General features: G+C 37.9%; 1 protein-coding gene across 1 annotated transcript in view; it reads right to left on the bottom strand.

The window, feature by feature from the left end:
* The window catches only part of TRIP12 (thyroid hormone receptor interactor 12), a 51,989-nt gene extending 41,776 nt beyond the window's left edge, over positions 1–10,213 (bottom strand). Inside the window, 3 exon segments of the mRNA XM_010297541.1 lie at positions 1–382; positions 1,372–1,497; positions 10,062–10,213. Coding sequence (XP_010295843.1) covers positions 1–382; positions 1,372–1,497; positions 10,062–10,159 — 606 coding nt within the window. The 5' untranslated portion in view covers positions 10,160–10,213.
* Positions 10,214–14,627: the final 4,414 nt, after the last annotated feature.

Here is a 14,627-nt window from a genome sequence, read left to right as displayed (position 1 = left end):
TGCTGAACCACTCTTTACACAAGACAGATTCTCTGTCCTTTTCCTTTTCTGACTTCGGGAGCTACCAGCAGCTCCACCCTTTCTGGTGTGAGCCTTGCTCGTTGATGGCAATTGTGTAGACTTCGGCTGTTCTTGGTCTAAGTGTCTTCTCTTAGATTTAGTGTGTGGCTTGTTACTTTCCACAGAAGTTTCAGTGTGTTGAAGTGCTTTGGGTTTTTTAGCAGAGCTAGGAGAATTGGTCCTCCTGTAATCTGGACTAGCACTGCGTTTAACTCCTCGAGAATTGTCTTTCTTAGGCACTTGCCCCGTTTTTTGCTTTTCTGAAGTATTGACTCTCTCTGGATCTTCTTGTGGTATTAGAATAGCGGATGAACTACAGCCTCTGTAGAAGTAAGCAGGAACAGCATTAGTATTTAACTCAAGAAACCTCACAGTTGCAACAGTTTTGCAAGACAAATGTCAGCATTCTCTAACAACAAAGGAAACCACAGGTAAGAAACACTGTTGATTATTAAGTTTACATTGAAACAAGAAAAAAGCCACCATGCTTATACAAGAACAGTCATATTGCAAATCTTTACCACCATGAAAACTAAAATGAATTGCAAAATAAAAGCATAGTATGCTGCTTTTTTTTTAGGGGAAGGTATGAGGTAACTTGGATAGATTTTACTATCTGATTTTTTTTTTTAATAGATATGTCAAACTGATTAAAAAGAAAAGAAAAAAACACAAGCCATGAAGCTATTATCTGAATGTTTGCAAACATAAGTTCCACAAGAGAGTAAGGAGTGTTCAGTAATGCATAACTAGTCATAACTGGATTCTAGTTCAAGGAAGGCTCTTAATGAAAGGATAGTTTCTCAATCAATCTTGAAATTGAGGTAAAGAATCACACACAAAAATGGCAAAATTCTCTTCTACATGATAGAAAACTGTTCCAGGGCGTGTATCTCAGAAGTGTATGAGAAGTAGACAAAGTACGACCATGATGATTACCCTGAACCCAGGCATACTTTAGATTATTCCACGTTTCAATTAATACTGGACATTGCTCAGAACTCCTTGGGCAATCTTCCCCCAACATGAAGCAGGAAAAAGGGGTGAAAGACCTTGCAAGTATTCCAGGACTAGTTATGCAGAAATCATTTCCTCCCCATCACTGATGGAATGCTCTTAGTTGGTAAATTAGAAAAACAAAAACACAAATAGAATGTGAAACACTGAAATATATCCACCAAATGCAATACCTAGATTAGTTATAATCTATTAGTCATACATTTTATAAGAACTCTGTAAAACTAGATGCATTATACACAGCTGTGAAGTGCAGATAACACTGGTTAACATATGAATATGAAGCGCAATTACCTTTTAGAAAAGTGTCCCTTGGACTGCTCAGAAGTAGTATTAGACTGCACTTTGGGTGTCTTTGAAATAGATTTTCTACTCTCAGGAGGGCTATGTGCCTTATGTTTTGCCTGCCCTAAATGTGACCTGTCAGCAGAAAGTCAAAACAGAAAGCTATCAGGATTCCAAGATACAGATACAAACCTGTCAGTGGAATTATTACTTTTTTTTTGGACCCTTTACATATACTAGTTTACAGCTTCAAACCTTTCCATAGCAACCCCTAACATTAAAGCAGTATTTTTGAAGAATCACCTGGTGCAGTTACAAATCACTACCAGTGTAACAGTTTTGTAAAGCACACAATTATTTAGTCATTTTAAATGAATAAAACATCTCACACCTGAGATATGCAGACAAATTCAAATTTTTCTGGTGTGCAAGATCACTAAATTATTCACTTAAGCATTAAGCTAAGTAAGGCAGAAGACTAGAGCACCTGTCAAAGACCTCTCAGAAATTGGTATGAACTAATCAACGTCAGGATTCCATGCATTAAGACTTTATGCAGTTACGAGTGTTTACAAGTTTGTCTCTTTGCTCTTCAGTTTAAGAAAATCAAATGCTCAGAATGGGAATGCACCCAGTTCCACTCTGTAGGAAAGCTCAACTCTGCCAGTTATTGTCTGGCTGCAGATCCACCAATTCAAAGCATTGAAAGCTGTTTGGTAACAGCTTAAGTATGAGCAATCAAGAAATGCATGCTACTGATTAAGGCAGTAAGATGACACAGGAAACCTGGGATGTCAGAGAAAGGAACAAGTTTCACACAGATAAGCTGCAAGAGGTCTTCCAAACAGCTGCATGCAAAAAGTGGTTTATTGTATGAGCTCTGACTGGAGGACAAAGATCATACTATACCATAATTAAAAGCTAAGACTAAAGTTACATCTTCACATGTTTCATGTCTATTTTCAAAACCAATGAGAATTACCATCTGCAAGACTCAGAAGAGACAGCTCATCAGCATTTGAAACAGCATAGTATAAATAATTGCTAAGGCAAGAGATGTCTCACTTGTACTTCCCTGGATAAAACAAAATTTTCACTCAGCTGTCACCAGGAAAGCTCTACTGCTCATATTCTACCTATACAAAAACGCCAAGCACCACTAACCTTTATAAAACTCCAAACTAGCCTAGAACATTAGGAAGAAGCAATGTTTCAAAGTAACAGCGTATAATTGGCAGTTCTTTAAAATTAGGTTATCTAGTCCTTTGAGTTAAGCTATGCAAACATCTTTGAATCATATGAGGGAGCGGAAGAAATGTAGACTTCAGGATTTAAGTGTCCTGCTCCAACCCATGACCCCAAACATCAAAAAGTTTAGGCCAAAAGAGTAAGTGGAAGAGGTTAGAAGAGTTCCACAAGCTTTCAAATAGCTTCTTCCAATGAAATGCCAGAAATCTAATAACAAAGGCAGAGCTGAGCCTGCTACTGACCAGGAAGTTTCACCATCCTCTTAAGCATTTCAATACAAACTTAAACATGAATCTTAGTAGGAAAGAAGTACCAAGTCTAATCACCTAAGTAATAACCACATGATAGTTTGCTTACAGAATCAAAATAGTAAAACTTCAGTAATACGACTGTTTTTCTTAGTAACTTTCGTTCCTCTGTTTTCTCCCAAAGTATTCTCATTTACTCAGTTACTCAAACAGGTGAGTGCACCTAGACAGCACATATTCAAAACATTTTCTGTGGCTCATCTTTCTAAGAGCATAATGGTCTGAAAAGATTAAATTAACAGCATCTTCTCCATAGTCCAGTAATTTGGTCTTATTTCTCCTACTAGAAGAAATCATTTTTACTATCAAAAGCAGGTGAAATAAAACAGTCACATCGTTAGCTCACAATAGCAAACTCCATCAAGGTAAACTTGAAAATGTTTCAGCTAACCCTGAGTGTTTGGATTTTCCTTTTCCCAACAAAAGATTAGGGCATGAAATTTAATTTTCCCCTTGAAATGTTTTTATTATGGGAGTAACAGAAGTTACTACATAATTTACACTTGGCAGGAATCTCATTTTTTAATGTAAGCTAACAGATCAGGGTTCACTTATTCTGAAGTATATTCTAAAAGGTTATTTTCCCTTAAAGATTCCTGTTTTGCTTTAATTAAAAACTGGATTCAACTTAGTGCTTTAAGTATTCACAGAACACAACTAAGTGAAGATCTTTTCAACTAAAATATGGCTAAAGCAATACATCAAACCATCAAGTACTGAAATCATGCACTGAAGAATTTCCACTTGTTCCAGGCTTCCACCCTTCCACTTTTAAACCCTTCAGGTTCTCACAAGTTTGACAAACATAATTGCACACCAATGTCCAATACACATGGACAAATAAAGCTACAACCATATCCTGGGTATCGTGAATACTGTATTGTGCAGACTATTTGCATTTACTTTATTTTCATTATCCATCCAAATGTAACGCTCATTGCCAGAGCAGAAAGGTTACACTAGAAACATAACAAACATGGAGTCAAACCTGATGAGGCTTTTTTTAGATTTTATTTTTAAAGACCTACTGCGCTCTCACTTCTCATTCTTTGAGTTTAATCATTCACCTTGAATGTGTTGTAAAAAGAAGGTACACAAGACAATTGCAATTGTACATGCAGTAGCATGTCAGTTTAAAGGAGCATGACATTAACTCCCCTTCTCTAAGATTTATACAACGGCAACCAGACTGACAATTTGGAGAGACTGCAGGATTAAGTTAAAAGAACTTTAACCATGCATCAACTAACAAGTACCATTGTCTCAATTTATATTAAGGTTGTGACAGCTTGCTTAAGGTCTTGTTAAAAAGTTAACCTACATACAAAGGAAGTTAGAATAGTCTGATGAGCTAGAAACAAAAAGAGTAACAGTTAGTTCTCCAAGTGCTATGAAAGGTACATGAGCAGCTAGAAGACTGATTCTTACCAAAGGTTGTAAGCTACCTGTACTTTTGCCCATAATTGAAGGCTTTTAACTTGCAACTTACCTGGTTACAAGTTCTTTATTCTCTTCCATTAACGTATCACTCCTTCAGAAGCCTCATTTAAACCAATACTCTAGCAACAAGTATTCTGAGAGGCTAAGTTCCTCATTAATGATGAAAAATGATACAGTAAGTATTTATGAACTTCTGTTTGTCCATTTCCATTCACAGGGACAGGCTGAGGAAGACTGAGCACTTGCTGCATCTCCAAGTGTTATTTTGGTGTGTATCGTGTTCCCTCCCAACTTAAAGACAGTTTCATAACCCACTCCAAGGCTTCACTCAACTGGGCAAAGCTGTCTGCCGATACACATTTTAATGCACAGGCAGACACTCAGTTTAGAGTCACACACCTACAGAAGTTGACAAGTGACCCACCATTCAGTTTGCACTGTTTATAAATACAATCTCATGGAAATTGCCGGCCCTTAGCAAAACCATAATAAAGAACCAACTAGAATCTGTCCTCAAAGAGTCACTCCGTGCATATTAAAAAACTATTATCTTTTGAAGTTAGTTAATAAACAAAGTGTTTCATCTATGTCATGTTCCTCAGCAGGTGTGAGGTATTAAATGCTTTCAAACATGAAGTCTACAAAACTAAAGACCCTTTTACTTCTGTCAAAAGTGAGTTTAAAAAAGCAATAGCACAAATGAAATAAACCGTGTAAGAAAAAACCCACCACTTACTTTCCTCAGCAATACTCCATCTGTCTTCCCCACCAATTCAAACATAACACTTAGTTTTTACACAAGTCTCAGCTAAAATGTTAACAATTACCATATTATCAAGACTGGTCCAAAAACAAATCCTGTTCAGAACAAAAAGGAGTATAACTGGCAAAAACATCCTTCTTGCTTTATTATTTGAAAAAGGTCAGTCCCAAGTGTTTTCTAGATTCTGCTTATACTAACATCCCCTATGCAGCTAACAAGGATCTCTTATTTCTCATTTAGCCTTCAATCCCAAATGCACAAGAACATGTACATATTCTATTCTGAAAAAACTTAGAATTTCTATAAAGCATTGTAGTTTCATATAAAACTGCAACAGCGTAGCAGTCATTTACGTCAAATTGATATCCTACTTAAATACTGCTGTTCCTGAAAATTTCAGAAGAGTGACAATATGCAGATTAAAAGATAAGCACCACTGTCATTTCATGCCACTAAAAAATTTTGCAGCACTAGTAAATAGTTGTAATACATAGGATCACTTCCATTACTCCACACCAATATACTGAAACATTGCTCACAACTGAAAGGAGCAGTCAACTGTACCACTTTCACAAAAGATCTTATTGTGTGTCTCGCAATATCACTTCCAAATTGCTCCCAAAGTAAATACTATGGCATCACTGGGAACTTAAGCCACAAGGACACGATTTTTCAACGCACATGGTAACAACCGAGTTAAGAAAGTGACAGTAAGTACCTTCCATCCCCTCTTCCTGCCCCCATGAAAAGAATGCTCTCAAGAATGCATCTGCTTTCCCACTCCTCTTTGGTTTACTGCTGCCAAGGAAAGCTTTAGTATCATTATTGCTTCCTTACAAACCTGCAAAGAGTCATCCTTCAATGGAAAGTGCTAGAAGAGATAGTTCAGACAAGGGTTCACGCTGTACAATTAGGAAGGTACTACTGTAATAGTAACTCTAAGTTAGGGAGATAACACTGAATACTTTTCAGTCTGGTAGGAAAGCCAGTAAGAAGTATAAAATCCACAAGAGCAGAAAGTCATCCAAAGCACAAAGTTATTTCAACATCGCTATTGACAACAGAAAGTGAAGAATCACATTAGTCCAACTTCACCAAGGCCAGTTTGATTATGTGTATATATGGGGGAGGGAAACAGTTCACCAATTTATACATCTGTTTTCAAACACATATTCCTTGCTTCTTTTAGAGAAAAGAACACACCACAGATGCTAAATTTACTTCCAATTTGTCCTGCAACAATCCTTCTACACTGTTTGAGAGCCTTAGTGTCATTGTTTATTTTTTGTTTGTTGTTTGTTTAAACAAATGCAACTGTAAAAATCTAACACTCAAAACTTGTATCAGGTTACTGTGAGTGAAATCACTAGTAAAACTGCAGTAGAAAACATATCACAGGCTTCCCCCGCTCATTTTGACAGCGAGTATTGATGTGTAGTGTGACATAAATAAGCCCAGTCTAGAGGAAAATGGGTTTGCATTGTTGCTTCCAGGTTAAGCCAAATCTGCCAGTATTAGATGTCACGGGAGGAAGGTTCAGCATTTATGTTTTACATACTAGACCAGAGGGGCATTTGGGATTTCCAAAGCCTCCATGCAAGGGAACAGTAACCACTCAGTAAGTTAAATGGGTAAAGTTTTAACAAAAGACCTTTAAGCTGCAAAAGGGTCAAATTCTATAAAGACATGCATTAGCATTTCAGCTTGGAAGAGGTATCATTCTCCAGACTTGCTCTTTAACACCTTCCTCAACTGAAGTCTATGATAGTGCTCACTCCAGTCAGAACACAAGAGACAGAGGCAAAGTTAAGGCTAAAACAAAGCCATTTGGCTACACTACAAGTGACTATACGACCACTCGCTTACATTAGATTAGTGGACTTCACATCAAAGTCTGAAATTACAGTATGAGTGACAAACTGCACAAACTCTGAGTTTATGTCGTTGTATTTTGAAATGCATGCAACTTAGCCACAATAAAGCTTTAAGAAAAAAGCTGTTGCATTTACAGCATTTAGAAAGCTATTTATACAAAGCAGAAATGTAATCAAGTACACAAGTTTAGACAGTATCGAAACTTGTCCTTGCTCACAGGGTAATCTATGACCAAAGTGAAGTAACCTTCTCCAACACTTTAGAAGGTGTGGCCCTTAAGTTCACTTATAAACTTTGCGGTTCATTTTCACACACCCCTACAGACTTATATTACTGCTTAATTCCCTCCACAATATTATGTTTTTTGTTTTGCAGGGGCTTTTGGGTTTTGTTTTTTGTGCATGTGTTTGTGTATTGGTTTTGGTTTTTAAGAAACACGTGGATCTAAAAAAGTGGCTGAATAAAATATCATACTATCTGTACAACTGAATCAAAAAGTAGTGAAGATCAACAGAAGAAAATTTGTAAAGCAACATACTTGCCATCGAGGACCAACGTCTACCATCTATGCATTTCAGTGATTTCTACTTCAAAGCTGACCAGATTACAACCACGAGTGACCAGGATGCATGAACTCTTCTCCTAGCGCACAACTTCCAGTTTAGTTTCATCCAAGATGTCAATTAAAATGTTCCAAGACCATTCCATGGTGTTAGCCAAAACACAGCAGGTGAGGATGACAGATTTGCTTCAAAAGAACATTCCCAACTCCAACTAAAATACTAACATAGATGCATCCTAAGTTCAGTTATTTGCACAATATGACCATATTATTGAAACTGGTCTTTCCACAGTTTGTTCACTCTATTTAAATAATTTTACAGCTGAATTTGAATAGTTTCACTTTATGGATGACAAATGCAAGAAAGAGACTGCAAATAAGTTAGTGTCTCAAGTGTCCCCAAAAAAATGAGGTAAGAAAAGGTGTGTTGGAGGGGGAGGCTTTGCTTTTTTATTTGTTTTTTAAAAATAGCAGACAACACAGTGTGTATCACCAGAGTACAGCAAGGCATAATGAAGAAGCTACATCAAACTGTGAACTCTAGATCCTCCTATATACTGCTCAGCAGCAGAAATAGAACATACTACCTCACTGCATCCTAGATATGTGGAAAGATGAGTCTCAAGGTTTGTGTCTCAAGACTGCTAACCAAGGGCGGGGGGGGAAGTTATCTGAGAGCCTGTCTCTTTCCATTTCATCTACAAATTTTTAAAGGACATAATAGATCTGTCTTACATTGTTCCTCATACAATAGCCATTTCTGCCCAGCAGCTTACTAAGAGGAGATACAGAAGACAGTAAGAGAAACTGAATTCATTATAAAGTTTATATTAACCAGCATGTTTTACCCAGGCCTTTTTATATGCTTTGCCAGCCAAAAATACTTGTCCAGAGACAGAAAGACAGGGGAGATCATGTTCTAAAGAGCCCAGATTTTCCAAGAGGATTGTAAGCTTCCACCCTCTTTACTTAAGCAAAGAGCTTTGGTTCCAATAAAGGTCTAACATAGTTCAGGACTGCAATACACTCTTGCTCACGGAAGTCTGACTGACACAGATTTGGTGAGGGGTGCCACCCCTAAAATTCTTCAATTTGTCTGACTCACTGTAGAGCTTCTCCCTGGTATTCTGCTATAAAATCTGAATAAACAGTAGGTATCTAAAGAAGAATCCCCCACCCCATGCCCAAATAACTTGCCTCTAGTTCTTTATTCTAGGGAAAGGGTTATTCACCCCAGGTCAAGGTCAGTGTAAAAAGAAAGAGTTGGTAGGGCAATATCTAACTTAAACATCCATTCAGATGTAGAGATAACAGAAGGGACAGAATGAAGGGTTCACCATGGCTCAGTTAAAGGAGTGTTCTCCAAAAACAATTCTAGCTTGCAAAATAGTCAGGTGCATAAGGCAGCAACTTCCCCCTCCTTATGTTAAAGAAGCCCAAGACAGAAGCCTTATGTTTATCACCTGCTCTTCCATTTGTATAGTAGAAACTAGAAAAAGTGAAGTTGCATTTTGCAGGTTGAATTATTTCCCGCAAGGTTCCTTAGAAGAACAGCTAGCCTCTTCATACATTCAGAGACCTGTTCTCAGACTTTATCTTAGTAAGAAATACACCTCATCTTCATTATACATTATAGCCCAATTCCTTCACAGTAAAACACTTTTTATTTTGTGCCACTAACCTGCAATATTTTAATACCTTTACATCAAAAAAAAAAAAAAGCCCTAGATATACATATTCAAATAACTGCACCAGTAACACCTCTGAGGAAGTAGAATACAGACAGATGCTGCCTACCATGATACTATAACCTTTCTTCATTAGACTAATATTTTAACAAAATTAAAGGAAGACATCTATACAGGCTTCACTCATTTAGATGAAGACTCTTAATTCCTTTAAGGACATGGCAATAATTATACAGTCAGCATCCACAGAGAGGTTTCAAGGATTTTCTTTGTTCTGTGTTGTAGAGGCAACCACTTACAGAACAAAATACAACCTGGTCCACTTCCTCACTAGTACAAGTATATTAAAGGACAGCAAACCTTTTGTTCTTGAATTATTCAAAAGCTGCACAGGATTAACATGCAGTGCAAGGGAACAGAAAGGTGCCAGTTATTCAGTCTTCTCTAACAGGGACACAAATTTCACACACCAGAGTCTCCCTGTCCCACCCACCCCCATATTTTTTTGTTATCAAGGAAGGAAGAGGGGTAAGGAATTTGTTACTACCTGTGATTTGTGGAATATAGCTCAGTTACACTTCCCCCTCCCCGCCCCCCCCCAAGATCTACTACTGCTGTTCTAGCTGAATATGCACAATAGTGAGTTATCCATGTTTTCCCATGCAATAACAGTGCAGACAGTATTTCAACGGGGGCAAAAAGATTTTACACAAGTTCCAGTGCTTGGATTGCAGAGTGGACAATTTCATTCTCTAATTAAATCACATTAATTTTGCTTTAATACATTAAAACACACTGACAGATAACAGTCATACCTTCCTCCTACTGCGTCGTCTTGTGGCTGGGCCCCAGCAGTGTTCCTCTGTGAACGTCGCAGTGACCCCCCTGGATTGTTATTAGGCCGGTTGGACATTGGCACCTCTCTCCTGAAGGGACATACCCTTTCTAGACACTATCATTCACTGAAAGACAAGAGAGATACAGTCATAAGATACCTGGCATGAAGAATCACAGCCATGCCTCGAGGCAAATGTAAAATGCTATTGTTTAACCAAAAACTTAAGACAAAAACCTTTAAACAATTTTTAGTTAAAAAGGCACACAGATCAAGATTCTTCTCAAGAGCATTCAGATCCTTCATACAGAGCAACCGATTTTCAGTATATATAGCATACTGACGACTTATTGGACTAGATGACCTTTAAAGGCCCCTTCCAACCCATTCTATGATTCTGTGGTGACACACTTCTCTGGCAGGATTCTACAATTATTTTAAGGAGACAAAACAAATGCAATTTAGGAGAACTTGTGTTTGTCAACATCAAGGAAAAAACACACTAACTAGTAAAACTCAATGCTTGATAGAGAGCAATAGTAGTTAAGTATTTTAACTCTCATTGTGGGAGACGACAATGCCAGTTTCAGGAATAAGTAGCAGTATCCACAAGATTACAGAAATAACAACTACTGTGCTTTTAAAACAGCTTCTTTCTCTAGTTATATTTATACAACTTCTATTTGCTTAAGAAAAGATACATAGTAACCCAGGAAAAGGTATCTAGCTATATAAGCAATAAGTTCTTGCTCGTGAGAGCTCGATTAGTGGGAAAAGGTATTCAAGACAGAAGAATTAATGAGTGTACACAATTATTTAAAAGAATATTCAATATGATGGCTTTGTATTACTACTTTTGGAATTGCTTTGTGACTGCTAGAGGTCTACAGCTACTATTTTGGTAGTTAGTTATGGAAGACTACCATAAGACCCAGCTGCAGTCCTCAGAAACAGAGGTATTTCCGGATCCAGCCTCACTTGGCTCCTCAGTGAAGAGAGGTGTATCTTTCGTACCCTGTGCTAAATTGGTATTTCTATACAGAGAGCATAGCAACAGGACCACAACCAGCAAATCCAGTTTTACTGTCTCTAATTGTGTGGAATCTGGTTAAAAAAACAAAACAAAACATACTTGCAGGTGAAAAAAGCCACAAGAAGGAAAATAATCAAAGTTTAATAACACAATAGTCTATATGCTGATTCAGTATCTATTACATCTACAGCACAGTAAGCAAGAAGTCTGCCAGGAAAAAGCTTAAAACATTTCAGCTGCAGCTAACTAAAGCTCAGTTTGAATTTAAATGCTTTCAGTAAAATAACTCTCAAGACCTGGCATTGTCAGTAAAGCCAGACAATACTTGACTATAATCGTCTATTCCTCTGAAAGAGCCTATAGAAGTGAACAAAAGTGAGTAGTACAATAAAGGATCCTAAATGATTCCATTTTACTGTAGTCCATAAGAAAGCAGGCACATAAACTGGTATTATGCAAACCATTACCTCACATACCTACTATAATGCCAAAAGGAACATGTATATGATCAAGACACTGGCACAGCAAAACAACTTAGTGATCAGCATTCTGATGGCTCAGATTCAATATTGTTACACTGTAGTGGTACAACCCAATACTACAAGCTCCTGGTGGGAAATATTTCAAATAAGCTCCAGAAATCAAATAAGAATACAAGTTAGGCAGAAGAATTGTCCCCCATCCTAATCCCCACATCACAGGAGTCAAAAGCATCTTCTGAAAGTTCATGTTGTTTCTACTAAGAGGTCCAACATAGCAGACAACAGCAAAAGCAGAAAGGATTAATTAGTGAATCATTGTCTGTACCTTGGTTTTTTTGCCTTATGCTTAGGAACTTGAAAGAATTTAAGTAGAGCACAAAACACACAATCCCACAAACTATAGTTGTTTGATGAGCCTCATAGCTAGAAGTCTTGATGACTGGGAAATTGAGAAAGCTGTAACCCTACTCCTCAGAAGCTGAGCTTTCCTTCTTTGTGATTATTTCTCTTATCCTAACTCCTTAATCACAGCAAACATTCCCACTAACAGAAAGGTTTACAAACTTCTTATACTTTAGAGCACATTTACAATGGAACAGAAAAAGCCTGCTATAGTTGGAAAGTATGCCAGCTTGCTGATGCAGCCAGTTAGTCAGGTTGAGGAGAACATAAATGGTAGCATTCTCTGCAGGGTATACCACAGATGCAGGACAATGAGGCTGAAAGCTGACCAAGGTTCCAGCACTGCCTAAGGGGTCTAGCTGAAGTCAATCACAGGCACCATCAAATGCTGTTGTGCATTCTCTCTTTATTTCTTCGTATTTGAACACGGAATGAAAAAAACATCTCCTCATAAACATCCACAAGGAGGCACGCTTTGTGCCTTTTCTAAAAGGAGGGAGTACTGTCCCCTCCTGTACAAAGGTCAACTGAAGTTGAAATTGGGTACTAGTGTCAACCTATCAGTCATACTACGAAATGGTTACCATAGATCTATTGTATCACCTCGTACTGACTATAACAATGCGCATTCCAGCAGGTTTCATTCTGCAAGGAGCAGTGCTCACTCCAGAGCTCTGCTAGGTCAGCCACATGCTTTCCCACCTAGGGCCAGCAGATAGGCTCCTCCACAAAACACCGGAAGAGTTAGCTGAAGTAATCCTGGTGCTGTCTAGGGCAACTTTAACATTGATCTGTCTGGGTCAGCCAGCCACTTTAAGTAGTCTGTGCTTAGAAGTTATGCAGCACAGTGTGTTGTCATGCACATGATATTTTCAGCTGTGCGGAAGAATGAAATGGCAGCTGTTTTATCCTGTAAGGCATACATCTCTCAAGTCAAGATGATGTCCAGAATTATCTTCTATATTGAAACCTCTCAACTGTGTTTCTTACTGTGTAGTGTGTTACCATATGACTCCCAGTATGCCTTTAAATATCATGCTTTAAATATAATAATTAATAATTAAATATAATGTTTTAAATATTAGCATTCATAAATATAATGTTTTTAATAATATAATTCATGATTTGGCTATGACCTTTAACATCAAAACATTAACTTCAGTCCCACTGCAAGTACCTGAAGCCATGCAACACCATGTGTCCAGTTAGTCCAGCAGGGAACAGATCTTCTTAGTAGGTCACAACTGTCTTCCTCATGCTAAAACATCAAGAAGAGAGCCCTGAAGTTCCTAAAACTGAACTGTTCTCATTCAGCCTTGTCCCTCCATCTGTAAGCCTCCTTCTCAGCACTAAGCTTATTCTTCCCACCCTTTAGATACCTAAATTCAAAGGAGATGTGCAACCCAGTAGATCAGCTGAATGTGCTAGTGCAGTCCTGTCACATTTTAAGACTGTTTCCTCAACTACATTGAGCATTCTCCCCACACCCTCAATAACGAAAAGCTACAACTATACATCAGATCTCTGTGCTTCAGTTGACAGGCTTTGTGATTTGAAAATGTTAAGTTCAAGGTCCTCTTCTAGCGTCAAATTTTCAGTAAACAAGCCATTTTAGTTATGTTTCACAACTCCATATTCCTAGCTGTCATGATGCCAAAGCCCTGGCCTGCAGATGCTCTCATAAGCAGACTCTTTAGACCAAGGATAAATACTAAAAACCAGCATTTCAAACCCACAACATATCTTCTGAAGACATCTAACAGCACTGGCATCTAATTGTTATTTATCTTGCATCATATTCTTGATTTTTAATAAACACTGTTTGACTACCATTAACAGTCATGTTTATTGCTGTACAGGAAAGGAACTAGAATTAATTTTTGTAGACCTAACATTAATACCTAATGTACATACCTAATGTATACCAAACATATTACTTGGAGAGCTTCCACAGGAACACAAGATACAAAAAACACCTGTCAACTAGCAGCGAAGCCTTTACCTTTCTTCTTATGGAAAGGCCAACGGGAAGCGACTGACACCCTTTCATATCTTTGGAGCAAACAGAGGAAACTGACAACTACAGAATGAGACTGTATCAGCTTTTACTTAACACCCAAAAGCACTCCCTGAAGGATACTGTGAACTGTGATGTACGCTACAGATAGGAGAAGAGAATGACTAAACTCATGCACTCCAACAAGCTATAGGGCCACTAACAGCATAAAAAGGCAAACCAGTAACAACTCCTGTAAAAATAGAATTGAATGCTTTCACAAGAAAAAGGCTTCTTTAGTGTACTTGGACAAGCTCTAGAACTTGTTTGGGTTTGTGGGTTTTTTTGTGGTTTGTTTTTTGGAGTTTAAGTTCTTTGCAAGAGTCTTAGTAGTACAAGACTTTTTCAGGCTCTTGCACTCCAATATCCTGAGTACTTAAGGATACACCTAGTACCTCTGCCTGTAATACTCCATTATAATGCCTGTTACCTGCTTGGAGTTAAGTAGACTGGTCAGCATAGTTTCTCTTTCATACCTTGGCCCAAAAAACAGTGCCTTACTGCTGCTGCAGCAAGCCAACTTCTCAAAATTGCAAAGACTTACTGCCCTGAAGTCAGTATTAGGCCCCCCCA

The sequence above is a fragment of the Phaethon lepturus genome, unplaced genomic scaffold (genome assembly GCF_000687285.1).
Source record: "Phaethon lepturus isolate BGI_N335 unplaced genomic scaffold, ASM68728v1 scaffold53871, whole genome shotgun sequence".
NCBI classification, from domain to species: Eukaryota; Metazoa; Chordata; class Aves; order Phaethontiformes; family Phaethontidae; genus Phaethon; species Phaethon lepturus.
This window is presented reverse-complemented; position numbering and strand designations above follow the sequence as displayed.